This window comes from Chiloscyllium plagiosum, chromosome 15, assembly GCF_004010195.1.
Source record: "Chiloscyllium plagiosum isolate BGI_BamShark_2017 chromosome 15, ASM401019v2, whole genome shotgun sequence".
NCBI lineage: Eukaryota > Metazoa > Chordata > Chondrichthyes > Orectolobiformes > Hemiscylliidae > Chiloscyllium > Chiloscyllium plagiosum.
The window spans coordinates 33,372,584-33,388,392 of record NC_057724.1 but is presented as its reverse complement, the minus strand read 5'-3'; the positions used below and the strand labels follow the sequence as shown (position 1 = coordinate 33,388,392).

Sequence of the window (15,809 nt, the reverse complement as noted above, 5' to 3'; positions counted from 1 at the left end):
AAAATTGAGTTATGTGTATGTTAAGCAAAGGATTTTCTTATTGACATGATGTACAGGGGAACATGGGAATATCGAAAGATAAGAACAGGAGGAGCCTATTCAATGCATCAAGCCTTTTCTACTATTCAGTTAGGTCATAGCTGATCATTTACCTTAATGCAATTTTTTTGCACAACCCCCTTACCCAAATATGTCATTAGTGTTAAAAATCTATTAATTGTTGTCTTGACCATGCCCAATAATTTCTACTGTCCTCCAGGGTAGAGAATTCTAGAGATACACTTCAACCTCTGATGAAGAAAATCCTCATCTTACTTTAAATAACTTCAAATAATTCTGATCACCTCTCAGTCTTTGAAACCCTAACAAGTATAAACTGAATTTCTCCTTATAAATGAATCCTGCCATCCCAGTGATTATTTTGGTGAACTTCTGTCATGCTCCCTAAAAGGTAGTACATCCTCCCTTAGATAAAGAAACCAAACTGCACAAAATCTCCAGAGGCAGTCTCAGCAAGCCTCTGTACACTTGCAACAAGACATCTTTTACTCTTTTACTTAAATCCCTTGTAATGAATGCCTACACATCCATCACATTCCTTATTGTTTGCTGCACCTGCATGTGTGCTACTAGTGATTGAGGACAGACAGGTCCGTTAGCACAACAGCATTTCCCAACCTCTCACCATTTTAGAAGTATTCAGTCTTTCTGTCTGTGGTAGATTTTGATTTTTGGATTATCAAGGAGTGAATGATGTTTGCTGATGGGCCATTTGAGGAGTAAAAAGACCATTACAGTTGAATCATCCTTAGGATCTGTGAGGTGGCAGTCAACTGCAGTCATCAAATAGACATCCTGAAGCAGAGTGTACCCCTGTGTCACAGCAATGTTGGTTGTTTGGAATGCCAGCACAAGTGTAAGAAGGCAAATAATTGCTGAAGCTGGACGGGTTTGCAAACCTGTTACCAAAGTGACCTGCAGTAGTCTTAGATGAGTTCAAAGGCTGCTGCAGTTTCTGACCTTACAAAATATAAGCACAAGATGTATCAGTGGGATCCTCTTTGATAATGAAAACAGCCAGCATAGCATGTTCCCCACACATTACTCATCAAAGGAGTTAATAGGGATCATCAGTCTTGTCATAGCAATGCAACTGAATCAGGAAGTGTACCAGTCAGTCAGAAGATCTGTGAGGATTTTCACTGTGACAATAGAAGATTACCCAACATTTCTAAAGCACTACTGCCCTCCACCCATCAAAACTTTCTGTAATTTTCAAATGAAGGATTATAGGCAGAAGGAACGCTTTAATACATTTGCGACGTTTAAGTAATATAAAGCATTGCAATGAAACTAAGTAAATTCAAAACAAAGTGCAGTGAAATGCCAGCACACTCTACACACTGCCTATTACATCTACAGAAAAAACAGGGAGGAGCAGTGGTCATGTTCCTGTCTCCGTCCTACTTGCTCTGGAGGCGAATGACAGATTGATTAAAAATAAAGGAGAAACAAATATGAGTAAAACACATCTTTTATAGAAGACTCTATGACTCTAATGACTTCCTTATAGTTGGGATATGGGGATGGGAATACTAACATTCGTCCCCTCTGATGAAATGATGATATCATGGAAAGTCCAGTCCTTAGCTATGCAAATCTTTGACAATAAAATTTGACTGGAGGCGAGGGGTGGGGGTGGGGTAGGGGTGGGTGGGGGTGGGGGAGCTGACGAGTGACGTGCGCTTTCGGCTTTCTCGCAGCCCCAATATGCTATATAAATGCCCAAATCAAGAGAGCAGAATTAGACTTAATTCTCTCAGTGAAATTTGTCCCATTTTGAACGCAAGAGCAGCTACGAAGAGAAAGGCGACAGGATGTTCTCCAAACTGCAGGTAGGTATTGTCTTAATTTCGAAACAAAAAAAACTTTGATCTCTGATTCTAAGCTTTTTATCACTGTTTTAAATGCATTATTTCTTTACTAACATTTATTCATTCTGCTTCTCTGTTTAGAAATTTCAGTCCAGTTTAACAATTGGAAAACGACTGTACCATAAAATTTCTCGCGAAGGTAAATAGACTTGGATTCTATCTGATATGGGAATATATGATTATTATTTACCGGTTTCCTTTCTGCAGCCTGAATGTATAGACCAGTAAGCTGCGCTGAAGGGAAGAGCCGCGCTGGATCCCACTGAACCTGTTTGTTCCAACTCACTGAGAAACTTGAGTTGGAGTTCGTTCAGCCACACAATGAAAGCACTAACGGTTCAACCAAATGTATTTATTCATTGTAGTGCGGCTGAAGTTGCTGCTTGTAATTGGGTCAATTTCAGCACAAATCTCAGCTAAGATATAAAAGATTTTATGTTTCCTTTCAACTTCAACAGCTGAGAGCGCGCGCAGGAGCGGGCAAATGTCTGGAACCCGGTTCTAAAGTGAGATTTATTTTCTGTGTCTCTCCGATAGAACACATCCCGGAGGGAACTACCATGGTTTAAATCGGACTGTTCAATGCTTTAAACAAATGAACTCCTCATATGTACAATTATATAACTACTGTTTTTACCCGTCTGTTAGCTTTCGAGGCGCCGGATTTGAAAGAGACGGTGACGAGCAGTTTTGGCTCATTTATCTCAGGAGTGGATGTTGATCATCTCTCGCAGACGGTTTTACAGAGGAGCAAACGCATGATCCTGGACAACATTGGAGTCGGAATCCTGGGCAGTACCAGCCCAGTGTTTGATATTTGCCTCAATTACTGCCAGGTAATTTAGACACAACCCCACAACACCTTCCGAATCCACCGGTAATATCTCGGCCAGATTCCGTCAAGAAGCGCAAGTACCACTTTAAACTCAACTAGCAGCTGCCTCAGTGCAGACCACTGCAAGCTGCTTCCCAGTGTTTGCAGGATAGCTGTAAGCGGGGTCCCAGCATGTTTCAGTCGGGGACAGCAATACGACCCACTTGACAACACCCTTCCCTTTTATTACAAGCACAAACATTGACGGCTGCTATGTCCACATCCGATGATTACTCATCGGGAGACACACACAGCGCACTTTCTGTACAAGTGAGAGTCACTGAGTTGCTGTTTCCTTATTCTCTAACCCGTCCCCCTTTCTTTCTCCCAACAGCAAATGTACGCTCAAGACCCAGTCAGCTCAGTGTACGGACGCAAGGATCTTAGACTTTCTCCGACTCTGGCAGCTTTCGCCAATGGGGTCGCGGTAAGATGTTTGCACCTACCGACTTCACAAACCAGATAATAAATATTCATTATAAAACCGGAATCTGTCACTTATTGCTGTTTCTATTGAGCTATAATCCGCGTTATCTCTTCTTCGATTCTTAGGCGCATTCAATGGATTTCGATGATACCTGGCACCCTGCCACACACCCGTCTGGTGCTGTACTTCCCGCCCTCCTGGCTGCCGTTCAAATGTTACCTACAAACTCCAAACCCACTGGACTCGACTTTCTCTTGGCCTTTAATGTGGGCGTTGAAATTCAGGGCAGGCTAATGCACTTCTCTCAAGAGGCGAGCAACATCCCTAAGAGGTGAGATGCTTGAAAGCCAGATTTTGCAGCGAATGTTTAACTAATAGTGCTCGTCAAAATTAAACTTGCCCACAGACAGTTATGGGCTTCTGCGTTAGAGGAAATGAGCATTGGATAGTAAAACGACAAGGCATTCCGACAGGGAGCTGGGATTTGTGTGAATAGTGCAAACACACTTTAAACTACAACTCCTTCACCAAACCAATTGAAACCTTTCACCTGCGGGAGTATAAACCAGGAAGGGCAGATAAAAATACTTACTTAGATGTAAAATTACTCACAGGGAAAAAATAAAGATCGTAAAACAAAGGTGCGATTAAAAGGAAAATAAGCAGACCATGAAATTTTGAAAAAGAACAACAGTAATTAAAATTTGCAGAAATTAGACTCCACTTATTTTTAGTGCCAGAATATTTATTTGACAGCTATTAAGATTTATTCCATTGTTTAAAACCATTTAATAATAAAATAATTAAAATGCACATGAGCTTTTACTGGGTAACGAATGGTAATTGCAACAACTTTATGAACATTGTGTATGTGAATGTGGAGACTCTCAAAGATGTACTGGAGCAGCAAAGTTCATGGGCATGCAGAGAAAATCCGATAATTTCAATGGCTCAGATGCATGCTCGAAGTTGTTATCTGATTTGCCCATTAATAGTAATCTGCTATTTATTACATAAATTCAGCAATACAATAACATGCAACAGTCTAGAAAAACAAAATTCATTTTTTTTACAATTAATTGAAAAGTATTATGTGAATGACTACTTGGTGGTAGTAAAGCTATTTGAAAGCAAAGGATCTGATCAAAGAAGAGCACTTTATGGATCTACTAATTGTAGTAAAGCTGTTAATTCTGCTGGATTGAAGTGTTACTGTATAACATGATGAATAAGCAAATGGATCAGGTGCTTGAATTTTTTTTTAATTTTAACAGATTTCACCCTCCCAGTGTGGTTGGGACAATGGGCAGTGCTGCAGCGATAGCCAAATTCCTTTCACTTAATGCCAATCAATGTGTTAATGCCCTAGCTATTGCAGCTTCACTCTCAGGGGCACCAATGGCCAATGCAGCCACTCAGGCAAAACCCATCCATATTGGCAATGCCACCCGACTGGGCTTTGAGGCAGCACTTCTTGCTTCTAAAGGAATGGAGGGAAATGTGAAAATTCTAGACAAGACTCTTGGCTGCTTTGGATTTTCTGCCTTTTATGGTGACTATGAACCTCAGAAGATTGCTCCACTTGAACAGACACGATTTCTGCTTGAGGACCAAGATATTGCATTCAAGCGCTTCCCTGCTCATTTGGGTATGCACTGGATAGTAGATGCTGCTCTCTCAGTTAGGCAATTGGCAACGGAAAATGATGGTGCCTTTTCACCCTCTATGATTGACAGAATAATTCTGCGTGTCCCTGTTTCCCGTTACATCAACAGACCATTCCCAGAAACAGAACATGAGGCTCGCCATTCCTTCCAGTTTAATGCCTGCTCTGCATTGTTGGATGGTGAAGTGAACATTGAATCATTCAGAGAAAGTAAACTCCAGCGAGATAATCTCAATGAGTTACTTGACAAAGTGGAGCTTCAACATCCTGAAGATAATGTGGCCAGTTTTGAGAAGATGTACGGAGAAGTAGTTCTCATTCTGAGGAACAGAGATGTGCTCAGGGGAAAATGTGACACATTCTATGGACACTGGAGAAACCCACTGTCCAGAGAATCACTACTTGACAAATTCGAAAGTAATGCTTCTTATGTATTGGGACAGGACAAAATAGAAGCTATCATCAACACAGTTGAGAATCTTGAAGGAGTGAGGGATAGTTCCACATTAACCTCTTACTTGCAGTGAAAATTTTCAAGTTCCTTGTGAACTCATGTTTAAATGTGATTTAACAAATTGATCATGTGTTTTTGTGTATTTTTATGTTTGATATATAATGTGCAATCTGTGCAATAGGATTTAATTTTTAGAAACTATTGAGATTAACATTGTTGGCATTACAATCAACTCCTGCAATAGGACAAAACTTTGTTAAACAGATTGGTCAGCTGCATGATATCTGGCCAATCCTCTGGGAATAGGGGAATGGGATCACTTTAATGTTTTTTTACATTCAGGACAATAACACAATTATTGTGATGCATTCAAGACAGATTCTGATAAAATGTCAAAGAAATAGAGTGGTAATCTGTGAGATGCAGCAAATTGGTAAAGAAATTATCCCTCAGGTAGCAAACAGGCTGTAGTCATGAGGTAATTTGCTTTTGGAGAGATATAATGCCTTTCACTTTTGAGGCTTTTTATTGACTCATAATGATATGCAGGAATATATTTAAATTCCCTAAACCTAGTGATAACGGAGGAGGAAGGTTGTTATCTTTGTTAGCGAAGACCATTTCTTGTATGAACAGTCATTTTTTGCATGTTCAAATGTCTCTGGATTGCAGACATGCATGACTTATCACAATGTGAGAAAGGATGAATTGTCTGATCATGTTGAGACTGTCCAATCTTTTCCAGTTCACTTCTTCTCCTTATCATCTTCAGTTCTTCGCTGTTTGAAGGAAACAAATATCATTACCTAAGATTGCTCTCCAGGTAATATCTTCTTTTGTATTTTTCTCTCAGCGAGTGCTGCATTTTCTGAAAAGACAGGTAATGGCCTCAAAAATGGGGCCGGCCTCAAAAATGGGGCCAATAGAGTCATTACCAGTTAAACATGAATGATTAGTCCATTGAAATTGCCATAGGAGCCTATCAGATGTCTTCTTTGGTTAAGCATTTCAAGGTCCTGCGATCCTTGGAGGACCATTCCTGATGAAGGCTTATGTCCAAAATGTTGATTCTCCTGCTCTTCAGATGCTGCCTGACCTGCTGTGCTTTTTCAGCACCACACTCTTGACTTTGATCCCTGGAGCACCTGGACTGACTTTTATGAAGGAACTGTGCACTGATGGAAAGTTCCATGAGTGAAGCAGTTGAAACAAAAATGATTTCAATGAATCTGGGCTGTTGGAATCATGCCCATGGATAAATTTACATTTGGTTTGTTGTGAGCTGCCCTAGCCCAAAACTTGTTCATCTGCATTATCACTCATTTGCTGTCCCTTAGCTCCCTGATTTGATGTACATGAGATGGATGCCTCAAAAGAATGACCACCTTTTTTGAAACTGTAATGGGTAGCTGACCAGTAAGCCCCACCAACTGGCCAGCCAAAAATCAAAATTGACTGCTATATCTATACTGAAAAACCATTGTTCTTGTTTCCTGAAGATGTTTGAATATTTAGAATTTCCAGGGTAGTCTTGGAACACTTGCAAATAAAGCCTCGGAACTAATTTTGAACCGAGCCATTGGGAAAGTGCAAGCCTTCACTGCATTTGATTGCAGTTTATAAAAGTAGAGAAACAAGGTTCTGCTGAAAGCACAGACAATTTTCTCAAGTTTTCCTCCCTCTCACCCCAGGAGTTTCAACTTGCTAGTCTTTCTCACTTGCTCTCATACATTTTGATGCTTGCACATGTATGAAAAAATGATAATTGACAAATTTATTTAATAGACAGGTTTATAGAAAAGTTTGAGAACATTTTGCTCACGTTACATGATACCCTCAATTATGTAAGAAGACACTTATAGATCATCACAGATTGTGTTACATCATGTGGATGGCTAGGATCTACACAGTCATTGGGCACTTGTAATGCTCGTTACCTCACAAATTGTGATTCTGCTCGAACTCAGGGTGCATTTATAGTCCAAGTTTAGTTTGGAAGCATAGACATTGAAGCTTCAAGTTGATATTAAATTTCTGCAAAATTGGGTGTTAAGGCCTCAATGGATGCTAAACAGAAGAGTAGCAAAACAATTTTCTGCAGCAAATTTTATTTCACTTAATTGCAGGTGTCCAGCCAAGCTCTGGCTCGAGATTAAGTTTGAATTCACCCCATAACTTCAGTGTGGGTGAAAGAAAAACTGATTTAAACTAATCTACAGTTATATTGTAGGTGCATTAATTCTATTCCAAATGTATCACATCATATTCTGTATATTTTTAATGTAATTCAATACCTCATAATTATTATTTTGTTTAACCAATAATGGATTAAATGCTTGTTAATTTTAATAACCTTGCAATAAGAAATGTGATTTAAACATTCATTGGCTCCCACTGTTTATATGCTCATATACTGACATAGAGTCATAGAGATGTACAGCATAGAAACAGACCCTTCGGTCCAACCCGTCCATGCTGACCGGATATCCCAATCCAATCTCGCCCCACCTGCCAGCACCTGGCCCATATCCCTCCAAACCCTTCCTATTCATATACCCATCCAAATGCCTCTTAAATGGTGCAATTGTACCAGCCTCCACCACATCCTCTGGCAGCTCATTCCATACACATACCACCCTCTGTGTGAAAAAGTTGCCCCTTAGGTCTCTTTTATATCTTTCCCCTCTCACCCTAAACCTATGCCCTCTAGTTCTGGACTCCCCCACCCCAGGGAAAAGACTTTGTCTATTTATCCTATCCATGCCCCTCATAATTTTGTAACCTCTTTAAGGTCACCCCTCAGCCTCCAACGCTCCAGGGAAAACAGCATACATGCTTTAATTTGCTGACTGGACACACATACTGAGAAATCACTCAAATACCTAATGATGATATTGAATGTTCTCTCAGAAGAATCCCAAGCACTTTAAGTCTATATTTCAATCATACTACAAAAAGGAAGGGTGTCACAGTGTGCAACTGTTAATATATCTGGATTGGCTGCACCTATTTCAATATGACAAAACATATCTGGAAGCCAGGAACATCTTTTTGGCAATGACCAAAAGAAACTGTGAATCCAAGGTCTGAATCAGCAAAGTACAGAGAAAACATTGTGTCATTTAATGTTAAGATTATTATGAAGCTTGCATATAGAATGAGGCTTTAGATCCAATGAAACTAACCTTCAGCTGCAGCCAGAAATTTGACTTACCATACATGGCCTGCTGCTGGATTAAACTCAAATAAAATTGTTATGGTGCAACCAAGAAAATCACTGTTCTTACAAACACATTTTCTAGCACTTCATCAGCCATCAAATAGGGAATTTGCTCTGTCATCTGGCAGCACAACTGTAAGTGCAGGATGGGTGTCCTTTCTGCTTGCCCTTTCAATTTTAATAAGTCTGCTTATTCCTCTTCCCTGACATTTTAAAAATGTTTCACAACTTTTGTCTCCTTACTGTGCCACTCCATTCTAATTGGCTCTTCATCCAATGAAATTCTTTCCTGGAACATTGCAAATTTTGCCAGGCTGCACATTATCTCACAATATAGATTATTTATCGTTTCACCCAGCAGCAATTCTGGATTATAAATGTTTGTTTAAATTGCTTCATGGTCTCACGCTTCCCTATCTCTATAATCTATTTAAGGGCACCAAGCCAACATTTGAACTCTATTTCTTTCACTCTGCTGTTTCCACTAATTTCAGATCAGTGTTCAGTCATGTCGTTCATGCACTTGCATTGCCTCCTAAAACTACATCATCTCTCCACCTTCCACTTATCTTGAAACCTTCTTAAACACTTTTGGTTACTTCTTAAAATCTCCTACTTTATTTTGGCTTTCATTAGTAATGCATATTTTAAATGCATATAGAACATTTAATGTTGAAAACAATACGGACTTAAAATAAGCATTATCAGTAAGAGTCAAAATAAAATACACATATTGTATTTGCTGTTACCATCTTACTGTGCTTCTCCAACATAGCTCTTGATTACCAGAGTCCATGGAAATAATTTGATCTGCCTTCTTACAAAATGGAGACACAAAGTGGCTTCTCACTAACAGCACTGCAGGAATTTGCATAGCTTGTACTATTCCAGTTCAGGATAAGAACTTACTGTTATGGACAAGACTAAGCCCACTCAAATATTAAGAAGATAGTCTAGATCTTAACCATTTCTTATTTTAAAGACAAGTACTAGGCGTTGAATTTCAGACGTAATTCAGTTGGTCAAACTCCTATTCTTGAAGCAAAACACATTTTACTCATACACTATAGTTAAAGAAACAACAAAAGAAAGAAGAGTTGGTCCAACTTTAACTCTATTGGAAAACCTAACAGAATAGTAAATTATTTATTAAATGGTAACTGTTCCTGTAGCAACTGTAACTATAGCAACATCACATCAACACACACATGGCAAAAGGCAAGTTCAGTAAAATAGATTGCCTTACAGGCAATTCTCCAGAAAAGGAGGAAAAAAACATCAAGACCCTGAGAGAGAGAGGTGGGGAGAGATGTACTGCAGCTTTCAAACCCAGCTTCAAGACCTCAGCAACTGCCACTGAAAGGTAAAACTAAAAATCTTGGTTCTGTGGGAGCTTACCCCACACATTTAGGCTGCTTCTATTGTTCCATATTTAATTTAAAAAACCCAAGGGCTCACAAATTGTTTATACTAGGGGCTCCAAGTAGGAGCTTACCCCACCCATTCAGGCTGCTTCTATTTTTCCATATTTCATTAAAAAATCCCAAGGGCTCACAAATTGTTTATACTATGGGCTCTGAGTTTGTTGACATCTCTCTCTCTCAACCTACCTTCACAAACAAAAATTAGGACAAAGTACACCTCTTAAAGTCATAGTATTTTCACACCTCCCCACTTAAAAATGCACTATCAATATTCAAAGATAGATTCATTTTTAAAAACCCTTATACTACAATATATATACATTACATTGATTCTAAGCATGTAAACATTCACTAACACAATCCATTTCAGTCTGTTTCTCCCGACTATCGAATCTTCCATCTTCCTTCATCAAAGTTGCAACAGTGCATCAGCAATTACGTTCTCTTATCCTGCCATAGATATAATTTTCAAATTGAAAGGCTAGAATAATAAGCTCCATTTAAACAGCTTGGAATTTTTATCCTGAAAATTTCTCCAAACATTTTAAGGGATCATGATCAATACAAGTATATGCGACTGTCTCAGACACATTACTGGCGATATAAATGTTGAAATGTTGCGATACCAACACCAAGCTTAAGATTTCCTTCTCAAATATGGAATATATCTGTTGTTCATTATTTAATTTTCTGGAAAATTACACTATGGGTTTTTCTGTCTTCCCATCATCTTGTAACAGTACAGTACTCACACTCGTATCACTTGTATCGATAGCCACCTTGAATGCCTTTGAGCAATGAGGTGTGGCTGTCACTGGGGCAGTGGTTAACACAGCTTTCAGGTTGTCAAATGCCTTCTGACATTCTGCTGTCCACAAAACTTTTCTGCATTTCTTCTACAAGTCAGTCATGGAGCAACCACATTGTTAAAATTCGATATGAACTTCCAATAACAAAAAATCAATTCCAGGAATTGTAGTACTTCCCACTTCATTGATGGAATGAGAAACTCTTGAATAACCTTTGTTTTCACATCCCTTGAGCCATCTGTCCATGTTTGAGAAAATGGTCCAGGAAAGTGACTTGTGCTTTTTGTGAACTTATTCTTAGCCAGGTTTATCACCAAGCCTGCCTTCTGAAGTTGACTGAACAATCCCGAAAGATGCTCCAAATGTTCCTTCCATGTGTTGTGAAGATGTGGGTGTACTGTACCTTTAAGAAAGTTAAAAGCTAGCAGAACTACCTGACAGCACCAGGTGTTCTGAACAAGATACAATGTAACCTTTTAGTCCAGCAGCTAGTGTAGTTGGTTGCCGACAGACAAAAATAATTTTGAATTAGGCTAACCAGTTTAAATTATACCCCCAAAAATACCAAACTCCAATCAAGTTTGAATTTAGTGCTTTGGGTGTATAAGACCGGGAAAAATTGAACAGTTGGGGGAGAACTGCCAAACCACCAGCATGTACAGACTGCCCGAAACACAGGTCTCTTAAAGGTGCCTTTATCTATCAATGACCTGTGAAAGAGAAGTCCTAAGAAGACAATCTCCAGAGGAAGATACAAAGAGAAGATTCGACAGCTGTCTGGCTTTGAAATTTGAATTTTTGGTAAATCTTAATCGGGGTTTTTATTGGACTAGTATTATAGGAGAGAAAGTAAATAATAGGTTAGAGGAAGGAGTTGTAAATAGTTGTTAGTTAATTATTCTCTGTTATACTTTAAGAAATAAAGATGTTAATTTTTACTTTAAATAGTTCTTGGCTTCTTGAATTTTCACAGATTACCACACGGGGTAAATCTTTTGTGTTGCTGATTTAAATTGGCGGGGGTGGGGTGGTTACCCCATGTCGTAACAATTTAGGGACTTGTCATCAGGATTTGAACAGTTTAAGGAGCTCTTGTCCGCGATTGAACAGTTTGGGTCTTGGATTTGTGATTTGAACTTGTTTAGACAGATTGAATAGATTTGAGGGTATGAAATCTCCCAGCAGATTTAAACACTTGCAGGTTAGTGTCCTCGATCTTTAAATAAAATGTAGGTGAGGCAATTTGTTTAATTTTGGTGACTTGTGGTTGATAAAATTAAAAGTGAGAGAAATGGCTCTTAAAATTGTTAAATAGGTTCTGGGATTTGAAGATTATTCTCAAATTTGCCAACAAAATTTAGAAGGAAAGAAAAAGGCCATACTTTTAGAATAAAACCAAGTTAGATTGGGTTTAACCAAGGACAAAAGTAAAGCTAAAATTGTAAGGGAAACACTCAAACACTTAGGTATGTCAGAGAAACAGACAAGTGCAGTAGCAGTAGAAAAACTTCAATTACAATTGAGGAATTGTAGAAGATAAACAGAGAGAGAGAGAGAGAGAGAGAGAGAGTGAGAGAGAGAGAAAGAGAAGGTTCTTAGCCAAGCAAAGAGAGAGAGAAGGAAGGGAGAGAGAGAGAAGAGAGAGAAAAAGAGAGAGAATTTGAACTTGAGATGTTGCGAATGAACAAAATCAAGTTGACAGGATGGAGATTAAAAGAGAAGGTTATGATATATACAAATATGTCAAAACTCTGCCACATTTGATAAGAAAGGTGTTGAAGCCTTCTTTATTTCATTTGAAAAATTGGCTAGGCAGATGGGGTCATCCGAGGATTTACAAGTAATGCTAGTTCAGACTAAACTGGTAGGCAGAGTAAGTGAGGTAATTGCCACCACTGTCAGATGACAGGTCAAGGGATTATGAAGAAGTTAAACAGGCTATTTTAAGTGCCTATGAATTGGTACCAGAAGCATATTGACAGCAGTTTAGAAACACAAAGAAGGAACCAGGTCAGACTTATGTTGATTTGGAAGAATTAAACACAGAAATTTTGATAGATGGGTGTGTGCGTTGAAAATAGATAGGATCTTTGAGGCTCTAAGAGAGATTATTCTGCTGGAGAAGTTTAAAAAGTCACTTCCAGAGATGGGAAGAATTCAAGTGGAGGAACAGAAAGTTAAGGAAGTGAGAAGGGCAGCAGAATTAGCAGATGAGTACATGTTGGTGCATAAGACAAGCTTCCAGCCAGAATTTCGTCCTGTGATGGATAGAACTTGGGAGAAGGGGAGATCCTACACTACAAAATCAAAAGTAGACAGCACTGGTAAGAGTTTACCACAGGTTTAAAAAGATGCCCAAAAGTGTGGAAAGGAGGTGAAAGGCCTCAGGTCTTTCTACTGTGGTAAAGCGGGACAATGTAAAGTCACAGTGTTGGTCATTAAAGAAAGGCACTGTGTGAAAAGATGTGGTAAAAGAAGCTAAGCCAGTGGCATTAGTGAAGGTAGTAAAAGAGACCCCCAAGATGAGACAAGCTGCTGCAAGAGAGTGTACAGCCCAGGCAGGGTCTGGGCATGGAGTTAGTACCTGATCTCTACAAAGAATTTGCCTTTCTGGGTAAAGTTTACTCAGAAAGAACAGGGACAGAAGGACAAGAAGTTATAATTTTGAGAGATACAGGATCTAACCAGTCGCTGATAGTAAGGGATGAGCGAATATGCACTCTTTCAGATCTGTACAGGAGAGTGTAGTAATTTGTGGGATAGATGAACAGAAATTTAATGTTCCGCTATGTAGGATCAGGTTGGAGTGCCAACTCAAGACTAGGGAAGTTACAGTGGGAGTGATTGACCGAGTGTCAATTCCAGGAATTCAGCTTGTTCTTGGGAAAGATTTGGCAGGATCCAAGGTGGGAGTGACACCCCTTGCTGTGGAGAAGCCCAAGGAAGACCAAGAAACTGATGGGTTAAAACAGAAATATCCTGGTATTTTCCCAGACTGTATGGTAACAAGATCCCACTATCATAAGTCACTGCATGAAACAAAAAGTAAAGAGAAAGATGAAGGAGTTGAGGTTCAGTTAGCAGATACCCTGTTTGATGAAATGGTGCAGGAAAGACCTGAACAAGCAGAGAGTCAGACATAAGTATTTAGTCCTGAAAGATGCAACAAGACAAGACAATAAAAGATATATATATTATATATATATATATATATATATATATATATTTATATATGGATGCGTACTCCGAAAAGGAGGCAGAGAATATTCTGGAGGGTTATTATCTGAAATATAGAATCCTAAGATAGAAATGGAGACAACGGCAGGTTAGTGCAGAGGAGAAATAGGCCAGCGTGCACCAGATTGTGTAGCTGGTAGCGTACAGATAGGAAACATTACTGGTAGCACATGGACTACCTGTAGGAGGTCACCTGTGGTACAAAAGACTCAGGCTAAGGGACAAAAACATTTATATTGGCCTGGAATGCATAAGGATATAGTTAACTTTTGCCATACATGTCATCCATTCCAAATGGAAGGTAAGCCACAAGCGGTAATAAAACCAGCCCTTTGTTGCCAATTCCCACATTTGAAGTACCTCTCATGCGGGTTATAATTGACTGTGTAGGTCCCCTCCTGAGAACTAAAAGTCGGAACCAGTACTTGATAACCTTAATGGATGTGTCTACCAGATTTCCGGAGGCAATTCCATTACGGAGTATCAAGGCTAAACAGGTGGTAGAGGAGCTAGTAGCTTTCTTTACATAGTATGGGCTAACCAGAGAGATTCAGTCAGACCAAGGGTCAAATTTTATAGTTAGGGCTGTTTAAGGAGGTTATAGATAAGCTTAGGTATACAGCACTTTAAATCCAATGCATATCATCCTGAATCCAGGGAGCTTTAGAAGGGTAGCATCAGACCTTGAAGACCATATTGAGAGCATACTGTCAGGATTACCCGATTGATTGGGATAAAGGTATCCCATTCATATTATTTGCCATTAGAGATGCCCCGAATGAATTTAATCAGTTCACCTCCCTTTGGGTTAATATTTGGGTATGAAATGAGAGATCCTTTGAAATTACTTAAAGAACATTTGACATGACCAAAGTCAGAGATCTCACACTTAGATTATGTATCAGAGGTGAGGGAGAGCCTATATCGAGTAGGTGAGTTAGCTAAATCGCACCTAAAGAGGGCACAGTATAGAATGAAACAGATCACAGATAAAAGTTCTGAGACTCGGACATTCTCCCGAGGGGATGATGTGTTAGTACTGATGCCAGTGATAGGAAATCCCTTCAAAGCCAGATTTAGAAAAAGTTGAGTCAGGTGAACTATCTAGTAAAGCTGCCAGATGGGAAAAAAAGGTATCGGGCATGTCATGTGAACATGTTGAAACCATATTATACTAGAGAGAAAGAACTGGAGAAACAGGTATTAGTTACTGTCCTGCAGAGTGAGGAATCAAATTCAGATGATGCGGATTTTGATGTGCCTTAAAATAGATTAAAATGAAGAAGCCCATGAGGCGTGGGATAGGTTAGTAAGCTATCTGTCTCAGGAGTATAATATGCAGTTGAAAGATTTGTTATTGCAGTATAAGGACATATGTAAGAATCAGATGGGGAGGACTAATGCTATTGTACATGAACATGTAGGGAATACTGCTCCAAGAAAACAACACCCCTATTGGCTTAATCCTTTCAAAGCTAGACAGGTCCAGATGGAGGTGGAGGCCACGCTCGACGAGGACATCATTAAAACTAAACCAGAGCGAGTTGAGCTTGCTGATCGTCTAAGTTCCCAAACTGGATGGAGCTCAACGATTTTGCGTGGAACTTTGGAAAGCCAACGCCGTTACAAAATTGGACTCATATCCAATTTCTAGATTGGACGACTGTATTGAGAAAGTAGGACAAGCCAGTTACATCACCAAGTTGGACTTAATGCATGGTTACTGGCAGGTACCTTTATGAGAGTCGGCGAAAAAAAATTCTG

General features: G+C 39.3%; 1 protein-coding gene across 1 annotated transcript; it reads left to right on the top strand.

Moving 5' to 3' along the window:
* The first annotated feature begins 1,809 nt into the window (after nucleotides 1–1,809).
* irg1l (immunoresponsive gene 1, like) lies at nucleotides 1,810–5,480 on the top strand. Its single transcript, XM_043705241.1, has 6 exons — nucleotides 1,810–1,895; nucleotides 2,016–2,073; nucleotides 2,583–2,770; nucleotides 3,143–3,235; nucleotides 3,361–3,566; nucleotides 4,510–5,480. Exons 1-6 carry the CDS (start codon nucleotides 1,878–1,880, stop codon nucleotides 5,426–5,428), a joined length of 1,482 nt encoding a protein of 493 aa, XP_043561176.1. The 5' UTR covers nucleotides 1,810–1,877; the 3' UTR covers nucleotides 5,429–5,480.
* Nucleotides 5,481–15,809: the final 10,329 nt, after the last annotated feature.